This window comes from Triticum aestivum, chromosome 2D, assembly GCF_018294505.1.
Source record: "Triticum aestivum cultivar Chinese Spring chromosome 2D, IWGSC CS RefSeq v2.1, whole genome shotgun sequence".
Lineage (NCBI taxonomy): Eukaryota > Viridiplantae > Streptophyta > Magnoliopsida > Poales > Poaceae > Triticum > Triticum aestivum.
Genome location: NC_057799.1, coordinates 160,614,649 through 160,632,815, shown reverse-complemented (window position 1 = coordinate 160,632,815; position 18,167 = coordinate 160,614,649). Strand labels below are relative to the sequence as shown.

At 49.0% G+C, this 18,167-nt stretch overlaps 1 protein-coding gene across 1 annotated transcript; it reads right to left on the bottom strand.

The window, feature by feature from the left end:
- Window positions 1-1,930: 1,930 nt before the first annotated feature.
- LOC123055730 (uncharacterized) lies at window positions 1,931-3,637 on the bottom strand. Its single transcript, XM_044479620.1, has 3 exons — window positions 3,554-3,637; window positions 3,257-3,487; window positions 1,931-2,611 (listed from the first exon to the last, which is right to left on the bottom strand). The coding sequence occupies exons 1-3, from the start codon at window positions 3,635-3,637 to the stop codon at window positions 1,931-1,933; spliced, it is 996 nt and encodes a 331-aa protein (XP_044335555.1).
- Window positions 3,638-18,167: the final 14,530 nt, after the last annotated feature.

Sequence of the window (18,167 nt, the reverse complement as noted above, 5' to 3'; positions counted from 1 at the left end):
TTTTCGGTGGCTCGGGGTCGACGGAACCACCTAAAGGCATCATTTAGGGTCTAGGGTGGCTCGGGGTCGACGGAACCACCTAAAGGCATCATTTAGGGTCTAGGGTGGCTCGGGGTCGACGGAACCACCTAAAGGCATCATTTAGGGTCTAGGGTGGCTCGGGGTCGACGGAACCACCTAAAGGCATCATTTAGGGTCTAGGGTGGCTCGGGGTCGACGGAACCACCTAAAGGCATCAACTAGGGTTTTGGTGGCTCGGGGTCGACGGAACCACCTAAACCTATCAATTAGGGTTTTGGTGGCTCGGGGTCGACGGAACCACCTAAAGGCATCATTTAGGGTCTAGGGTGGCTCGGGGTCGATGGAACCACCTAAAGGCATCAACTAGGGTTTTGGTGGCTCGGGGTCGACGGAACCACCTAAAGGCATCAACTAGAGTTTTGGTGGCTCGGGGTCGACGGAACCACCTAAAGGCATCAACTAGGGTTTTGGTGGCTCGGGGTCGACGAAAACACCTAAACCTATCATCTAGGCTCTAGGGTGGCTCGGGGTCAACGAAAACACCTAAACCTATCATCTAGGCTCTAGGGTGGCTCGGGGTCAACGAAAACACCTAAACCTATCAATTAGGGTTTTGGTGGCTCGGGGTCGACGAAAACACCTAAAGGCATCAACTAGGGTCTAGGGTGGCTCGGGGACGACGAAAACACCTAAAGGCATCAACTAGGGTCTAGGGTGGCTCGGGGTCGACGGAACCACCTAAAGGCATCAACTAGGGTTTTGGTGGCTCGGGGTCGACGGAACCACCTAAAGCATTCAATTAGGGTTTTGGTGGCTCGGGGTCGACGGAACCACCTAAACCTATCAATTAGGGTTTTGGTGGCTCGGGGTCGACGGAACCACCTAAAGGCATCATTTAGGGTCTAGGGTGGCTCGGGGTCGACGGAACCACCTAAAGGCATCATTTAGGGTCTATGGTGGCTCGGGGTCGACGGAACCACCTAAAGGCATCAACTAGGGTTTTGGTGGCTCGGGGTCGACGGAACCACCTAAAGGCATCAACTAGGGTTTTGGTGGCTCGGGGTCGACGGAACCACCTAAAGGCATCAACTAGGGTTTTGGTGGCTCGGGGTCGACGGAACCACCTAAAGGCATCAACTAGGGTTTTGGTGGCTCGGGGTCGACGAAAACACCTAAACCTATCATCTAGGCTCTAGGGTGGCTCGGGGTCAACGAAAACACCTAAACCTATCATCTAGGCTCTAGGGTGGCTCGGGGTCAACGAAAACACCTAAACCTATCAATTAGGGTTTTGGTGACTCGGGGTCGACGAAAACACCTAAAGGCATCAACTAGGGTCTAGGGTGGCTCGGGGACGACGGAAACACCTAAAGGCATCAACTAGGGTCTAGGGTGGCTCGGGGTCGACGGAACCACCTAAAGGCATCAACTAGGGTTTTGGTGGCTCGGGGTCGACGGAACCACCTAAAGCATTCAACTAGGGTCTAGGGTGGCTCGGGGTCAACGGAACCACCTAAAGCATCACTGTAACATAACATATGTAACTATTCCTTTTGCAAATGCATTTAAACCATCAATATAACATAAGCATCACTCTAACATAAGCATTACTTTTGCAAATGCATTTAAGCATTTAAGCATCACTATAACTTAAGTAACACTGGAGTTCAACACATTATAGAATACACATCCATTGTTCACATTGATCACATTACATAGTGGAGTTCAAATGCGCAATCCATCCTTTTCTCACAAAAGGATGAATAGCATAACTACTAGAGTTACAACCAGAGTTCACAATTAGTACTAGAACCATACATTACACAACCATAATTCTAAGTTACTAGGTCATTGCACAACCATCATTCCCAAAAGGTCTGCAATGCCCACTAATCTCAAGTCATCTTGTTCAGTTCTGCAAGATGGCCTGGATCCCCTTGATCTTCTCCTTCAGCTTCTCCTCTGCCTTGATGAGCTCAGTAATCTTAAACTCTTGCATCTGCTTCTCTTCATTATGGTTTTCCTTGAGCTTCAGCAGATCAGCAACCTGGAGCTTCAACTCTAGCTTCTCTTGGGTGAGCTTCTCCTCAAACTTTGTGAACTCTGCATTCTTCAACTCCAAATTCATCCTACCCTCACTCAACAATTCCTTCTCTTTCATATTCTTCAACTTCAAGTTTTGGATGACAGTTGCTTGAGCACTTGTCAGGTTGCACAGGAGTTCATACTTTTGTTGAAGCTTCTGTGCAGCTGCATCTTTCTTTGCCATTTCTGCATTCATACCAGCCACCAATTCAGCTCTGCATTGGTGCTGATATGTGACAGCAGACTGCAGATAACTGAAATCCACAACCCTATCCTGCTGAAAGTCCACAAGTTGATGCACATCTTTCACTAACTTGTCATAGTCTGCATCCAGCTTGTTCTTTTCTTCTGTCAACTGATGAATAGTTAGAGCACTTTGAAGATTATCATTCACCCTAGCAGACTTGCTCTCTTCAACCATTGACCAAAGCTTCAGCAATGCATTCTCCATTGTTGGGGGCCACTGCTCATCAACCCACTGAACAAACCCACAATTCTGACCTTCCTGGAAAAATTAGAAGGGCAAAATTTAGTACAATACAACTACTAAGAGTACTAAGCAACAGTTAGTTCATGGCAGTACCTAATGTTGGCACTGACATTAACTGGATTTGCACAGCCATTTGCTAAGCAACAGGACCACATTGTAAAATAAATTAATGTAATCCTACAATGGATGATCAACTCATATATTTACCAGGCACCAGAGTAACACTCCATTCAACTTAGAAGTTGCTAAGCAGCCATGTGCTAAGCAACAACAGTTGCTAAGAATTGACCATTAATATAATGAAATCCTAACAGTAATAAGCAACACAATGTGAACTACTTTGCCCACCTAAATACACTACACTAGCCTGCAGCAACAAACTAGCTAATGAGACTACCTACTGTCAGCAGTAAGCAATTGTTACTAACTGGCTCCACTGAACTTAATATTGAGCAACACTGCATTTGGAAAGAAGTGTAAATAAATAGCATGTGCACACAACAGGAGCATATATTTTAGCAGAAATGCATTCCACTGAACTTAATAATGATCATTCCTAACAAATTTAGCATGCACATAACTGAATCACAGGTGGCAAACAAGACTCTGCCACTTTCAATGAACACATCCAGTGCTTAATCACCAAGGCAAGAAAATTACCGGCTCTGCACATGCTAAGAACCTTCTCCCAGTCATTGTTCCTTCAAACGCAACAAGCCTCTCTGATGGCTTCCCATGCTTCTCGCACAACACTATCAGATCTAGCTCAAGACCCTTGTAATCCGGGTCCTCAAGAGAGAAAGGCACCTGCCCAAGCAAAATCCAAGTTACCATCATGTGCAGAGGACGAGGACAAATCAAATCAAACGAAATCCTAACAACAAAGACCACCTACACACAAAAATCCCCAAATTTCCTAAACCTAACCCTAACCCTAGCTCCAATGGAGTAACTTACCTGGTTCAGCCCATCGGTGGAGGTTTCGGAGTGCATGTACGGGAGGCTTGAGTTGTCGTCGCTGCTCTCGTCCTCCAGAACCATGGCTGCGGCGGCGTGCTGTGGCGGCCGGCGGTGGCGGGCGCAGGCGACGGCGAGGCAGAGAGCAGGAAGAAAGAAAGAAGAAGGCGAGCGCGGTCGGGGTCGGGGTCTGGCTCGGTCGCACATAAACGGGCCGAGCCGGCCTCGTCCGAGTCAGCGCGCAGCTAGCGCAGGCGACGCGCGCACTGGCCAGCGTGGCGCCTGACGGGCGGGCCCAATCGGTCAGCTTTAGTGTCAATACGTACAAAACGAGCTTTTAGTCTTTTTTGCAACGGCTAGCCCCAATCTTGGTACTGACACGTAAAAATTACCAATCTTGGTACCAATCTGCTTCCAATGCCCCAATTGTGGTACTTCTGTGCAATTTACTCTACGTGGACCTAGGTGGGCACGGATAGCAGATTGGACCGCGGTGCGGGGCCCGCGGCTATCCCTGTCGCGATGAGATCTCGGGGCTCTCAACATGGAGAGGCGAGGTGATCTGGACCGTGCACTTGTTCAGGCACCATCGTCGGCCATCGGAGACCGGACGATGTCGATTGGTCGATCGGGGAGAGGATATGGTAGCTGGGTACTCATGTGTTCAGAATTTTGGTCAACAAAATAATTTTCTTTTCTTTTACGCGGTCAATAAGATATTTTTCAACCCCCACCTAAAAAAACCACCCCACAGATAAAAAACAAGATACTTTTCAAATTGGCTAGAGATATTTTAAGATATCCGCTGGCATCCAAGCATGGAACGTGCAATGGATATAGACTAGAGGGTAAAAAAATTCAAGTGCTCGGATTGCTCCATATAGTGATCTAACGATCTTATATTTCTTTGCAGAGGAAGTACTTTAAAATTAACACACTATTGTACATGTGTTTTATTTGTCGAGTATCGAAAGATTTCACAATTGATGTATCTTGTTAGGAAAAAATAATTTGTTTTGTTTTAGTTGTTTTAGCGATCAAGTCTCATAGTTGGCACTGGTGCTCGCATTTTTTTGAAATTATCTTAGTTGTTTTAGCGATGCTTGTTTAGTACTAGTACAACGAGACATCCCCGTTGACTATGGGGCATGTTTGGTGACTTTATCAATCTCAAATGTTGTGTCAACTCAGTATCTCGGAGGTGCTCATAGGGATAGGGTGTGCGTCCGTGCATTCATAAGGGATGCGTATATGTGAGCATAGTGTATGTGTGTATATGTGAGATCTGACGAACAGACGGTTGCGCTCCGCCTCGTTGTCGCAGAGCCGCCATCTCTTGCGGCGGATGGCGCGGGAACTTTTCTCGGATTTGTACAACGCTCGTTGCTCATTCAGTATGCCCGGATTCTCCACGACCGTAGCCAAGATGGGCCCCCTCGTTCGCATACTCGCCGATGATCTGGCCCTTCGAGCCGGTGCTGCTCGAGGAGTTGCAGGTTGTATCACTGCTCCTCCTGCAACATCCAAAACACGAAGACCGGCGCCGTCGCGTACTCCTCCTGCTCCACATCCGCCGTGGCATTGTCTAAGTGTGCTTGCCCCATGGTGAACCCGACGACCAGCGTGGGTGCCTGCTCCTACTCGGACGCCTCCTCCATCGTCCGGTCCTCGTCATCCGAGCTCTCCTCCGGCGAGCTTGGAGGCGGTCCCGCCTCTATGTGTTGCATGCGCTGGGCTTGCGAGTCATGCACAAGGTCCACGATCTCGTGACGGCGCCGCGTGGAGAACCTCTTCCGGCACCTGCGGCAGATCCGAGCGATTTGAATCAACTATCGTGGAAGGAGGAGGAAGGAAAGCAGTGGTGCGTCGACGACAGACTATGGGAGATGGAGCTCAGAGGTGGTGTGGTTTGTGCTGTGGACGATCATCTTTACATACTGGGCGTCTGGCAGGCCGAGCGCCAATTTGAATGTGGGCGCTGAAATTAGTTTCTCTGGCGCCTCGCCGATTGAATGCCGGGTAGGCAGACGAACGGTCAACGGCGGTTTCAATGCGGTAGGAAGTCTTCCTGTCGGATTGTCCGGTCACGTCTCTTGATCCGACATTAATGAGGCACAGAGAGCGAGCGGCGGGCTGAAGTGAGTTTTTGACTACGGCGCCGGTTGAGTGCCTCACCGTTCGGTCAGCATATGACAGTGACAGGTCACGATCAGTTGAACTGGCATGAATGCGGCATCGAGAGCGAATGAACTTTGGAGCAGATGCTGCAGAGACACTTTTGGATAGTCCCGGGTAGTGTGAGGCCTACGTGGCATGAGTCAGGTCACAAACCTTTCACAAATCTGGTACGGTTTTATGGTATTTCAGACATTTAAAATGCGTCCGCGGACATTTGAAGCACATCTTTGGATGGCAATTTATGTTCGAACTGGACGTTCAAGGGAGATTTGATATACAGTGTTGGAGTTGTTGTCGGGATCGCACCCCCTAGCGATCGTTCGCCAGTTATGATTTCCGAAAATCAAAGCAATTGCGAATGTGGTACTCTAATTGCTAATCACTTCTTGCTACATTTGACAGGTGAGCTTTCTATATGGGAGTTTTACTAATATGTCGTGCTTTCTTGAGCATGGGTGCATATGTCTGTTCTTCGAGTGGTCTGTACGTAAAAATGGGAGTTGCAATTGCCTCTTTTAGTTATTGTGATCGAGTGGATACTTTTCATCAATCTAATATCTGTCATCTACTGTTCAGCTTAAAAAAAAGTTTATTAGGTTAGGGGATGGAGTGAGTACATCTGAATCATCTTTTTTTTGGAGGCAAAATCTTCAGAATTACAGCATAGCAATGCTGTTGTGCTGCAATGAGCACAAAATGGCAAAACTGATAAAATCTGAGCAACGCATCAAGGATATGACTCTAGGGGGAAAAGAGAGTAGTAATACTTTGACGCTGGGCTTCAAAAGATATTCGATCACCGAAGAAAAAGATTACGGCCAAGTTGGATCACCAAGGAGAAAATGCACAGCAACCAACAAATCAAAACAATCAGGCGGACATTTACGACGGGAGGACAGGATTACAAGAAATGAGCGAAAGCTTGAAGATCGATCGGACCATTTCCGCAAGAGGCGGAAAGCAAAGACCGCACAAAAGGCAGACTCACACGGGCGGCCGGTGCGGCCGGCCGCGGGCATGGCCGCTGCCCGTCGCCAGCTTGCTTCCACCATGGCAGCTTCCAGGGCAGGCAAGCAACGACGACGACATGACGCTTGAGGCGCAGACGATCAACCAACGCGGAAGAAAGAAAGAAATGAGGAGGAAAGCCACCCTTGGCGCCGCGGTATTCCTCTGCTTTCGTGGCCTTCTCAGAGAGCGCAAGCAGTGACTTTATACTGCCCTCCCCGTCCTTTTCGTAGGAGTACTGGAGTACTTTGATAGTGGTCACAGTGATGGGCAGGGGCCCATTCTGTCCAATGTTTCGCTGTCTTTTTAAAAAGCGACCCCAGTGCAAATCATTTTCCATCAATTTAAGCTACGGAGAAAACTAGACAGGCATGCAACAGCAAGGCACAGAAAATCGCAGTGTGCTGCTCGCCTCCGCACATGGGACCCACAAAACGAGCAGGTGAGGACCCACGAGCAAAATTGCACGAACACGGCACCACCAAGGTACAGAGACTCGAGGCTAGCAGTGGCAGGCTCCACCGGACAGTGGGCCCAGCAGCCGCAGATTGGATTTTGTGATGAATAAGAGCATCTCCAGCCGCGGCCAGAAAGGCCTTCCATGCGATTTTTTCATGCCGGCGCCGAAAAAACAGCCCAGTCGCGCTCTCAGGAGCCCGATTTTCGCCGGCTTGGGCCGAAATCAGCGCCGGCGGATCCAGGCCGAACCTGGCGTGCTGGGGGCGCTCGGGGCGCCGGGGCGAGTTGTTTTGGCGCGAAGCAGCCGCGGGCCCGCCGAGTCAGCGAGACGGGCGCTTCGTCGCCCTCATCGCCTCGGTTCCCGAGAAAATCAATGCCAAGGCTGTCGCGCTGCCGCCGCCGGTCAGCCTTGCCATTGATTCCTCACGGGCGCGCGTCACGGGACGGCGCGGCGACGCCTCCCCTCCCGCGCACGCGTACACACGGGCGTGGCTATATAAGCCGGTGGCCTCCCTCGCCTCTGGCCACACTAGCCCTAGCCGCCGAGCTCTACCTCTCCCGTGCGCCGCCGCCGAGCCCTCCCTCTCCCTCTCCCGATGGCCGAACGTTTCCCCGGCGACGAGGCGGCGGCCAACGGCTTCGGCCGCCGCTCGCTCCGCGAACAGGAGTCGTGGCTCCTGTTCGAGGCCAACATCCCGGCACCGCCGGACATGCGCGCCGGGCCGACGGGGTGGAGGCTCAGCAATGGGGGAGTGCCCATTCCCCGTTGCCTGACGCCGTGGCGCGCGCACCCTACTTCGCCGTCGAGCAGCTCGCCCTGCCCCAGTATGTCGCCGACAACCACGCGGCGTGGACGGCGTACTTCGAGCGCCGTCAGCAGCAGAGGCTGGCGTCCACCAACAGGGCGCCGGTGGTGGGCGACACGAAGAACAGCGAGGGGCGCCACATGTGGTGGGGCGTCTCCGGCCGCACGCTCGAGGGCGTGCGGACGCACCTTGAGGGCGGCAACAACCCGCCACTGGCATACCCTCCCCCGGGGAGGGCAGCCGCCCCGGCCCACCGCCGACGCGCCGGGCAATGGATGCGTAGGAGGTTCGGCTCCTCCTCGTCTTCCTCCTCGCACTCTTCTTCCCACTCCTCCGGCTCTCCGGCGCTGCTCGGCGTCAAGGTCGAGCCCGCGGCGGAGAGGCCGCTTGGCCGGCGCACTCGCAGCGTCGGCTCCTCCGCGCTTCGTCAAGCCAAAGACGGAGTCGGGGCTGGCGCCGGTGAAAACGGAGCCGGGTCTCCCCGCCGTGAAGACGAAGCACGGCGACGTGGAGCTCGACGACGACGCGGCCCTGAAATGGGCGCGGAAGGACTCCCTGAAGATGGCGAGGGAGCGCCAGTGCGCCGCCCTGCAGCAGTTCGAGCAGCGCCGCCGGGGCCACGACGAAGGAGGAGGAGTCGTCATCGAAGACAGCGACGACGACGACGCGCCGCCGCCACCAGTCCGCCATGGCGACGCCGGTCAGGGGTCCACCAGGGATGGCCGCGTCAAGGAGGAGAAGGCCGACGATGACGACGGCGGTAAGGATGGCTGCGACGACAGCGACTACTCCGCGTTCAGCCAGTTCCTTTTTTAAATATATTTGCTATGTAAAAAGCCGCGAACATATCTAATATATGCCAAAGTTTGCCGAAATTTAGACGTGTTTAGCCGAACTTCGCCGAACGTTTTCTTTTTTGAAAAAATTTAGACGCGTCTGGGGGCGGCCCTGGGGCCGGCGGCTGGGGACAAACTCGCCCCCAGGCCCTTTTTTGCACCAGCTCACCCCAGGCGCCGATTTTAGACACCCCTGAAGGGCCAACGGCTAGAGATGCTCTCGGCTAGAGATGCTCTAATGCGCAATACTCTGCGTCCATGGCTCTCGCCGGCGATGTGTCGGCAGATGTTCGAACACCGACTTGCATTTGGCCTTCATTGAATTGACGGCCAAGAATAACGTTTGGTCAAAATGCTCAAGATATTTACTCCTGGATATCTGCTGCTGTGCCTGAGTAGATTGTTATAGCATACGGCCTCGCTGTGCAGACACCTAGGGGCAGTTTGGTTCCCAGCTTACAATTTGCCAAGCCAAAATTTGACAGCCACAGTTTAGTTGGCATGTGTTTGATTTTTGCCACACTTTATTGCACCTATGGCCCATTTGTCATAGAGATAAATTTTTTGCCAACTTATGCCAAAGTTTGGCGTCCAATTTCTCAGCCATATTTGTGTGGCTTGTCATACTTGTGTGGCAGCCACACTTTGGCTTGACCACATTAGTCTCCAACCAAACAAACCCCTAGTCACACTGTTAAGGCAAACTTTCTTCTCCACACTTCATTGATGAATCCATGGACTCGTCTCCTCTCTGACTACCACTTGGGCGGCCGGTGACGGGGAGGAGAATCCCGATGGCTCTGCTCAGATTAGTAGTTTAGTTTAGGGTTTTTAGTCCTCGCAGTCGCGGCGCTCAGACGGATGACGATGCTTCTTCTTCTTCAAGTTTAACTTCGGGACTTTGATCCTATTCGAGTTCATCCGTTTGAACGTAGTCGATGGAGGTCAGTCGTAGATTTCTACCGTCTTCTTGGTAATGGTAGGGTTATGTTTTCTCATCATGTGTCGAGAGTTGGTGTCAAATGCTTCAGATCTATGCAAGGGCTCAACAACGACGATTGCGGCTACAGGGCGTTGTTCCTTAGGGGCATGTGCACGAAGACTTCCCGGCTATCATCGACAAGGTTAAGTTGGCTTCAGTGAGGGAGCAGCACTGCATAACAGTGCGGTGACAGCGACCGACAACTTGTTCTGATGATAGTAATGATTATTTAATGGTCTTATAATCTTGATGTAATTTTTATTACATTTAAGATACTTTATACTTCCAATGAACTCTTATAATAAATCTAATTCTTTCCGGTAAAAACAACTTTAGCGTTGTCGTCATATAAGATACGGAGCACGTTTCAGATAGATACAAAGTTTATGGCTGTTGTGCGCAAACACACAGTTGCCATTATTATTTTCCTGTGTCAACTTAACAATCAAACACACTTTTAAGGATTAAACTGACGACTTTTTACATTTTCGGGAGAAGCACTAGTTGCTCCCCACCATAGTGAATGCAATGTACGGGGCACATCATATATGAGGAGCCCATTTGTCCTTTACGCGTCGCAATGTAATGGGACGACTTTTTTCTAGAGGGCAAGATCCAATAGAACATGCTTTGTCTCGATGAATGTCACCATGGTCATGTGGAATAAGAGCAATTGTATTTGATCATGATGACTGACTTTTCATAGTCGCGGATGGCAAATTTGACAAATTTGACCCGTGGATAAAATCAAATCACAAAATGAATTATCCGTGAAACTATTTCACGCGGCTGACCTTTTTGTGTGACGCCCGACACGAAGGCGCCACACTACATTGTGCAACGCCTCACAGATAGGCGCTACACGCCTGGCCAGGTTGCACCGAGACTGCCTAAAAATTGCTAAGTCATTGTGCAGACCCTAAGAGCTAGGCCCTGCACTAGTGGTTGCACTACAAAATGAAGCAACCACTAGTGCAACGCCTAGAAGCTAGGCGCTACACTGTATAGTGTGGCGCCTAGCTCTCAGGCGCTGTACACTGACTTAGTAATTTTCGGATCACACGGGTGCGATGCTGGCCAGACATGTAGCGCCTATCTGTGAGGCATTGCACAGTGTAGTGTGGCACCTTCGTGTCGGGCGTCACACAAAAAGATCAGCCACGTGAAATAGTTTCACGGACAGTTCATTCTGTGATTTGATTAGGTCCATAGGTTAAATTTGTCAATTTTGCCGGCAGGTGACTAGAAAACATAGCGGGTGATAGAAGTGACCGCGGATAGTGGGCATGCGATGGCTGTCATTGCCCCTCTGTGCCATTGGCAGGGAGAAGATGGGAGACGTGAAAGGATAAGGAGGGAGATGAAACTTCCCTCCCACATGACCATTGATGGATGGAGCACACATTTGAAGGCCCGCGGGCTAAATATGGAACTTGTCCATAAATTGTGGCCACTCGAGGGCTCGAGGCTATATGACTGTTATGCTACTAGAGTGCGTTCTTTTATCAAAAAATATATTATTATGGCAATCGGGGCCTATGACAACTCTGTTGGAGTTGTTTTATCCCCTCCCTACCGGGTTTGGTGAAGTACTAGTGGTTGGGGCGCCATCCTGTGACGCCGCTTGAGAGAAAGTTGTGCGTACGTTTCCATTAAAAAAACAGAGTCCTTGCCTTGGTCTAAAAAATCCCAGAAAAAAATCAGCACCTTCATTTAAAAAAAGAAGTAAAAAAGAAAAAAGAAAAAAATACCACCGTAGCCTACCAGCGAGTGCCACTTTGCATAACCCTTCATTAAAAACTACCGGAGGTCCTCACATCCATCTAAAAAGAAAAAAATACATGTAAAAATAATCCACACCTTCGTCTAAAAGAAATCCAAAAGATTTCCCACCTCGACCAACCAGTTTGCGCCACGTGGCATAGCTGGTTCGCCGCCCTTCATGGATAGCTTAATGTGTTTGATAATGGATAAGCAATGGAGGTTGCGTGATATTCATAAGAAATAGTTGTACAGTGGCATTTGAGCTGTAAGACAGGGAGGGCCTCCTTGATTTGCAGATTTCTAAAAATGTAGAAATAAGAAAAACATAAGAATAGGGTGACATGTCTTCTTGTATTCTACTCCCTCTGTTCCATAATGTAGTGCATATGATTTTTTTGAAAAGTCAAACTTTACAAATTTTGATCAAGTTTATAGAGAAAACTATATATATACAATACCAAATATATAAAATATGAAACTACATCTTATGATGAATCTAATGATATATGTTTGGCATTTTAGATGTTAATGTGTTTCTCCACAAACTTGATCAAAGTTTGCAAGGTTTAACTTTTCAGAAAAACTATATGCACTACATATTAGAATGGAGGGAGTATATGACTATAATATAAACTATAGAAATATAAATAAAAGAGTGTTTGATAGCACAGATAAAACAAAAAATTCTACCAAAAAGTTTGAGTGGGTAATATTTTTCCTACGTACAGATGCTACAGAAGAATTTTTCAAAATTCCAGTCATACGAATCAAATGATCGCCGTAGGAAAAAAAACCTAATAATTTAAATCCTCTAAAATCACTGTAGAATCCGTCCGATTGTACCAGTACTATCGTCTAGTACAGTATACTGTTTTTGTTGCGGGATAGTATACTGTGTGGTTGGAGCTATGTTTATATGCATCAGTTGACGCAGAGGCCGGGTAAGAGCAACTCCAACATGCCGACCCATTTTTCTTGTGTGTGTTCGTTTGGGCCGTGGCGAACAGAAAAGCCGGTCCAATGCACCGATACAAACGGACGCGTGTCCGCTTTTCGTCCACCTGCCGACCCATTCGTGACCCAATTGAGCCTCATTTGCGTCAGCGCGGACACGAGACGGACGCGCGCGCCGCGCGCCAACTACTCCCCCTGGCCCGCCAGTCGGTGGCAAAGCGTTCACCATTTCCCTCCACTTCTCCAAAAACACTCCCGCTCGCGCGCGCTCCTGGCCGCTCGCCATGGACGACACCCTCGATGCCGCCGTCGACCTCGCCTCCCTCACCTCGTCCGACATCACCTCTGGCGCCCCTCCGGCAAAGGCAAGCCCCGCGCCCCCGCAAAGCCGCCGCAGCGCCCAAGAAGAAGAAGCAACTGACGCCCGAGGAGCGGGCCGTGGAGTGGGGGAAGAGGAAGGGCCGAAGGCACACGGCAGACGCAAGGGACGAAACAGCGGCCACTGCCGCCCTCGCCGCCGCCGCGCAGCAGGAGGAGACCAACGCCCGCGCCGCGGCAGCAACGGGGAAGGCCCTGATCTACCTATGGTTAAAACCTGGCCAGCACCGGCTCGTCCGTGTTCCCTCGGATGGTGCTGCCAGAGTCACCCCGCGCGTCGGCGACGCACCCGATTCCCGACTTCCAGTCTACCTGCAAGCCTCCTGACTCTCTGGGGAATGCACGCTGGAGGTGAGCGTGGTGGCGCCTTCCACGCCCGCGCCCGTGCCTGTGCCCATCGACCTCAACGCCACGCCGATGGATGGTGCCTCGTCATCCGGGGAGGCGAGGAAACGCGCGCGGGAGATGCCAGCCGACGTGCTCCCCGACGCCCGCAACCTGTTCGACAGAATACCAGCGGCCGACGAAGATGACACGGCCAACCGTTTCATGAAGAGCATCATCTTCGAGGGTGGTGCGGCAGCGCTAGCTCCACTGGCGGTGCCGCCGCGGCTGGCTGTCCCGACGAGCCCCAAAGCCAAGACAGCCGAGGGCTGTTCACGCCGGTGACCTATGATCAAGCTGCCATGCACGACGCCTTCATGGAAGATCAGGTCAACCTACGACCTCAAGGAAGAGGATGAAATGGACATCAACGGCGAGCCTTTGTTCAAGGAGGAGCTCGCCAACCAAGCCGCCGGGGTCAAGTCGATACGCAAGAGCAAGCGGACGAAGGCATACACGCCGTCCGAGGACAAACTCCTTTGTGAGTGTTGGAGGTGAAGGAAATATGCCCTAGAGGCAATAATAAAGTTGTTATTTTATATTTCCTTATACCATGTTAAATGTTTATTATTCATGCTAGAATTGTATTAACCGGAAACTTGATACATGTGTGAATACATAGACAAAACACCGTGTCCCTAGTAAGCCTCTACTAGACTAGCTCGTTAATCAAAGATGGTTAAGTTTCCTAACCATAGACATGTGTTGTCATTTGATGAACATGATCACCTCATTAGGAGAATGATGTGATGGACAAGACCCATCTGTTAGCTTAGCATGTTGATCGTTTAGTTTTATTGCTATTGCTTTCTTCATGTCAAATACATATTCCTTCGACTATGAGATTATGCAACTCCCGGATACAGGAGCAATACCTTGTGTGCTATCAAACGTCATAACGTAACCGAGTGATTATAAAGATGCTCTACAGGTATCTCCTAAGGTGTTTGTTGGGTTGGCATAGATCGAGATTAGGATTTGTCACTCTGAGTATCGGAGAGGTATCTCTCGGCCCTCCCGGTAATGCACATCATAATAAGCCTTGCAAGCAATGTGACTAATGAGTTAGTTGCAGGATGATGCATTACGAAATGATAAAGAGACTTGCCGGTAATGCGATTGAACTAGGTATGCAGATACTGACGATCGAATCTCGGGCAAGTAACAAACCGATGACAAAGGGAATAACGTATGTTGTCATTACGGTACGACCGATAAAGATCTTCGTAGAATATGTGAGAACCAACATGAGCATCCAGGTTCGGTTGTTAGTTATTGACCGGAGAGGTGTCTCAGTCACGTCTACATAGTTCTCGAACCCGTAAGGTCCACACGCTTAACGTTCGATGACGATTTTGTATTATATGAGTTATGTGATTTGGTGACCGAATGTTGTTCGGAGTCCCGGATGAGATCACGGACATGGCGAGGAGTCTCGAAATGGTCGAGAGGTAAAGATTCATATATAGGATGATAGTATTCGGACACCAGAAGTGTTCCAGGGGTACCGGGTACGTATCGGGTCACCGGAAGGGGTTCCGGGCACCCCCCGACAAAGATATGGGCCTTATTGGGCCAAGGGCAGGACAAACCAACCCCTAGTGGGCTTATGCGCCCCCATATGGGCCGGTCTAAGTGGAGAAAGGAAAAGGGGAGGAGGAAACGAAATAGAGGGAATAGGATTCCCCCTTCCTTTCCCCTCTCCCCTCTTTCCTTCCCCGCTCCGAAGATAAGGAAAGGGGGAGGCCGAATTGGAGGAGGCCCCCAAGTAGGATTCCTCCTACTTGGGGCGCCCCAAGGCTGCTCCCCTCCCCCTCCCACATATATATACATGGGGAGGGGGCGCCTAGAACACACATCAATTGTTCCAAGTCGTGTGCGGCGCCCCCCTCCATAGTTTATGCCTCCGGTCATATTCACGTAGTGCTTAGGCGAAGCCCTGCGTGGATAACTTCACCATCACCGTCACCACGCCGTCGTGCTGACGGAAATCTCCCTCGACACTTTGTTGGATCAGGAATTCGAGGGACGTCATCGAGCTGAACGTGTGCAGAACTCGGAGGTGCCGTACGTTCGGTACTTGATCGGTTGGAACGAGAAGACGTTCGACTACATCAACCACGTTAAACAAATGCTTCCGCTTTCGGTCTACGAAGGTACATGGAGACACTCTCCCCGTCTCGTTGCTATGCATCTCCTAGATAGATCTTGCGTGAGCGTAGGAATTTTTTGGAATTGTATGCTACGTTTCCCAACAGTGGTATCAGAGCCAGGTTTATGCGTAGATGATATGAACGAGTAGAACACAAAGAGTTGTGGGCGGTGATAGTCATGCTGCTTACCACCAATGTCTTATTTTGATTCAGCAGTATTGTTGGATGAAGCGGCCCGGACCAACCTTACATGACCACGTTCATGAGACCGGTTCCACCGACAGACATGCAACTAGTTTTGCATAAAGGTGGCTGGCGGGTGTCTGTTTCTCTAACTTTATTTGAATCGAATTTGACTACGGCCAGTCCTTGTTGAAGGTTAAAACAACAAACTTGATGAAACACCGTTGTGGTTTTGATGCGTAGGTAAGAACAGTTCTTGCTAGAAGCCCGTGGCAACCACATAAATTTGCAACAACAAAGTAGAGGACGTCTAACTTGTTTTTGCAGGGCATGTTGTGATGTGATATGGTCAAAACATGATGTGATATACGTTGTTGTATGAGATGATCATGTTTTGTAGAAGTTATTGGCAACTGGCAGGAGCCTTATGGTTGTCGCTTTATTGTATGAAATGCAAACGCCATGTAATTGCTTTACTTTATCACTATGCGTTAGCGATAGTTGTAGAAGCAATAGTTGGCGAGACGACCACGATGCTACGATGGAGATCAAGGTGTCAAGCCGGTGACGATGGAGATCATGACGGTGCTTTGGAGATGGAGATCAAAAGCACAAGATGATGATGGCCATATCATGTCACATATTTTGATTGCATGTGATGTTTATCTTTTATATGCATCTTATTTTGCTTAGTATGGATGATCCCTTAACTAAATTTCAAGGTATAAGTGTTCTCCCTGAGTATGCACCGTTGCGAAAGTTCTTCGTGCTAAGACACCACGTGATGATCGGGTGTGATAGGCTCTACGTTCACATACAACGGGTGGAAGACAGTTTTGCACATGCGGAATACTCAGGTTAAACTTGACGAGCCTAGCATGCACAGATATGGCCTCGCAACACTAAAGACCGAAAGGTCGAACGTGAGTCATATAGTAGATATGATCAACATAGAGATGTTCACCATTGAAGACTACTGCATCTCACGTGATGATCGGACATGGTTTAGTTGATTTGGATCACGTGATGACTTAGATAACTCGAGGGATGTCTATCTAAGTGGGAGTTCTTGAGTAATTCGATTAATTGAACTTTAATTTATCATGAACTTAGTCCTGATAGTATTTGCAAATTATGTTGTAGATCAATAGCTCGCGATGTAGCTACCCGTTTATTTTTTGATATGTTCCTAGAGAAAAATAAGTTGAAAGATGTTAGTAGCAATGATGCGGACTGGGTCCGTGATCTGAGGATTATCCTCATTGCTGCACAAAAGAATTATGTCCTTGATGCACCGCTAGGTGAAAGACCGATTGCAGGAGCAGATGCAGACGTTATGAACGTTTGGCAAGCTCAATATGATGACTACTTGATAGTTTAGTGCACCATGCTTTATGGCTTGGAATCGGGGCTTCAAAGATGTTTTGAACGCCACGGAGCATATGAGATGTTCCAAGAGCTGAAATTGGTATTTCAAGACTCATGACTGTGGTAAGAGGTATGAGACCTTTGACAAGTACTTTGCCTACAAGATGGAGGAGAATAGCTCACCTAGTGAGCATGTGCTTAGAATGTCTGGGTACTACAATCGCTTGAATCAAGTGGGAGTTAATCTTCTAGATAAGATAGTGATTGACAAAATTCTCTAGCCACTATCACCAAGCTACAAGAACTTTGTGATGAACTATAATGTGCAAGGGATGATGAAAATGATTCCTGAGCTCTTCGCGATGCTGAAATCAGCGAAGGTAGAAATCAAGAAAGAGCATAAAGTGTTGATGATTAACAAGACCACTAGTTTCAAGAAAAAGAGCAAGGGAAAGAAATGGAACTTCAAGAAGAATGTCAAGCAAGTTGCCGCTCCCGTGAGGAAGCCCAAAGCTGGACCTAAGCCTGAAACCGAGTGCTTCTACTGCAAAGGGAATGGTCACTAGAAGCGGAACTACCCTGAATACTTGGCGGATAAGAAGGACGGCAAAGTGAACAAAGGTACATTTGATATACAGATTATTGATGTGTACTTTACTAGTGTTTGTAGCAACCCCTAGGTATTTGATACCGGTTCAGTTGCTAAGATTAGTAACTCGAAACGGAAGTTGCAGAATGAACAGAGGCTAGTTAAAGATGAAGTGACGATGTGTGTTGGAAGTGGTTCCAGGATTGATATGATCATCATCGCACACTCCCTATACTTTCGGGATTGGTGTTGAACCTAAATAAATGTTATTTGGTGTTTGCGTTGAGCATGAATATGATTTGATCATGTTTATAGCAATACGGTTATTCATTTAAGTCACAGAATAATTGTTGTTCTGTTTACATGAATAGAACCTCCTATGGTCATACACCCAATGTAAATGGTTTATTGAATCTCGATCGTAGTGATACACATATTCATAATATTGATGCCAAAAGATGCAAAGTTGATAATGATAGTGCAACATACTTGTGGCACTTTCGTTTAGGTCATATTGGTGTAAAGCGCATGAAGAAACTCCATGTGGATGGACTTTTGGAATCACTTTACTA

What these genes read in the sequence shown, in the direction of transcription:
- LOC123055730 (XM_044479620.1), bottom strand. Translation starts at nt 3,637, where the DNA reads ATGGTTCTGGAGGACGAGAGCAGCGACGACAACTCAAGCCTCCCGTAC. An exon ending in CCACCGATGGGCTGAACCAG is followed by an intron (nt 3,488 to 3,553) that starts GTAAGTTACTCC and finishes TTTTGTGTGTAG; the next exon opens with GTGGTCTTTGTTGTTAGGAT. An exon ending in TCTTAGCATGTGCAGAGCCG is followed by an intron (nt 2,612 to 3,256) that starts GTAATTTTCTTG and finishes TAATTTTTCCAG; the next exon opens with GAAGGTCAGAATTGTGGGTT.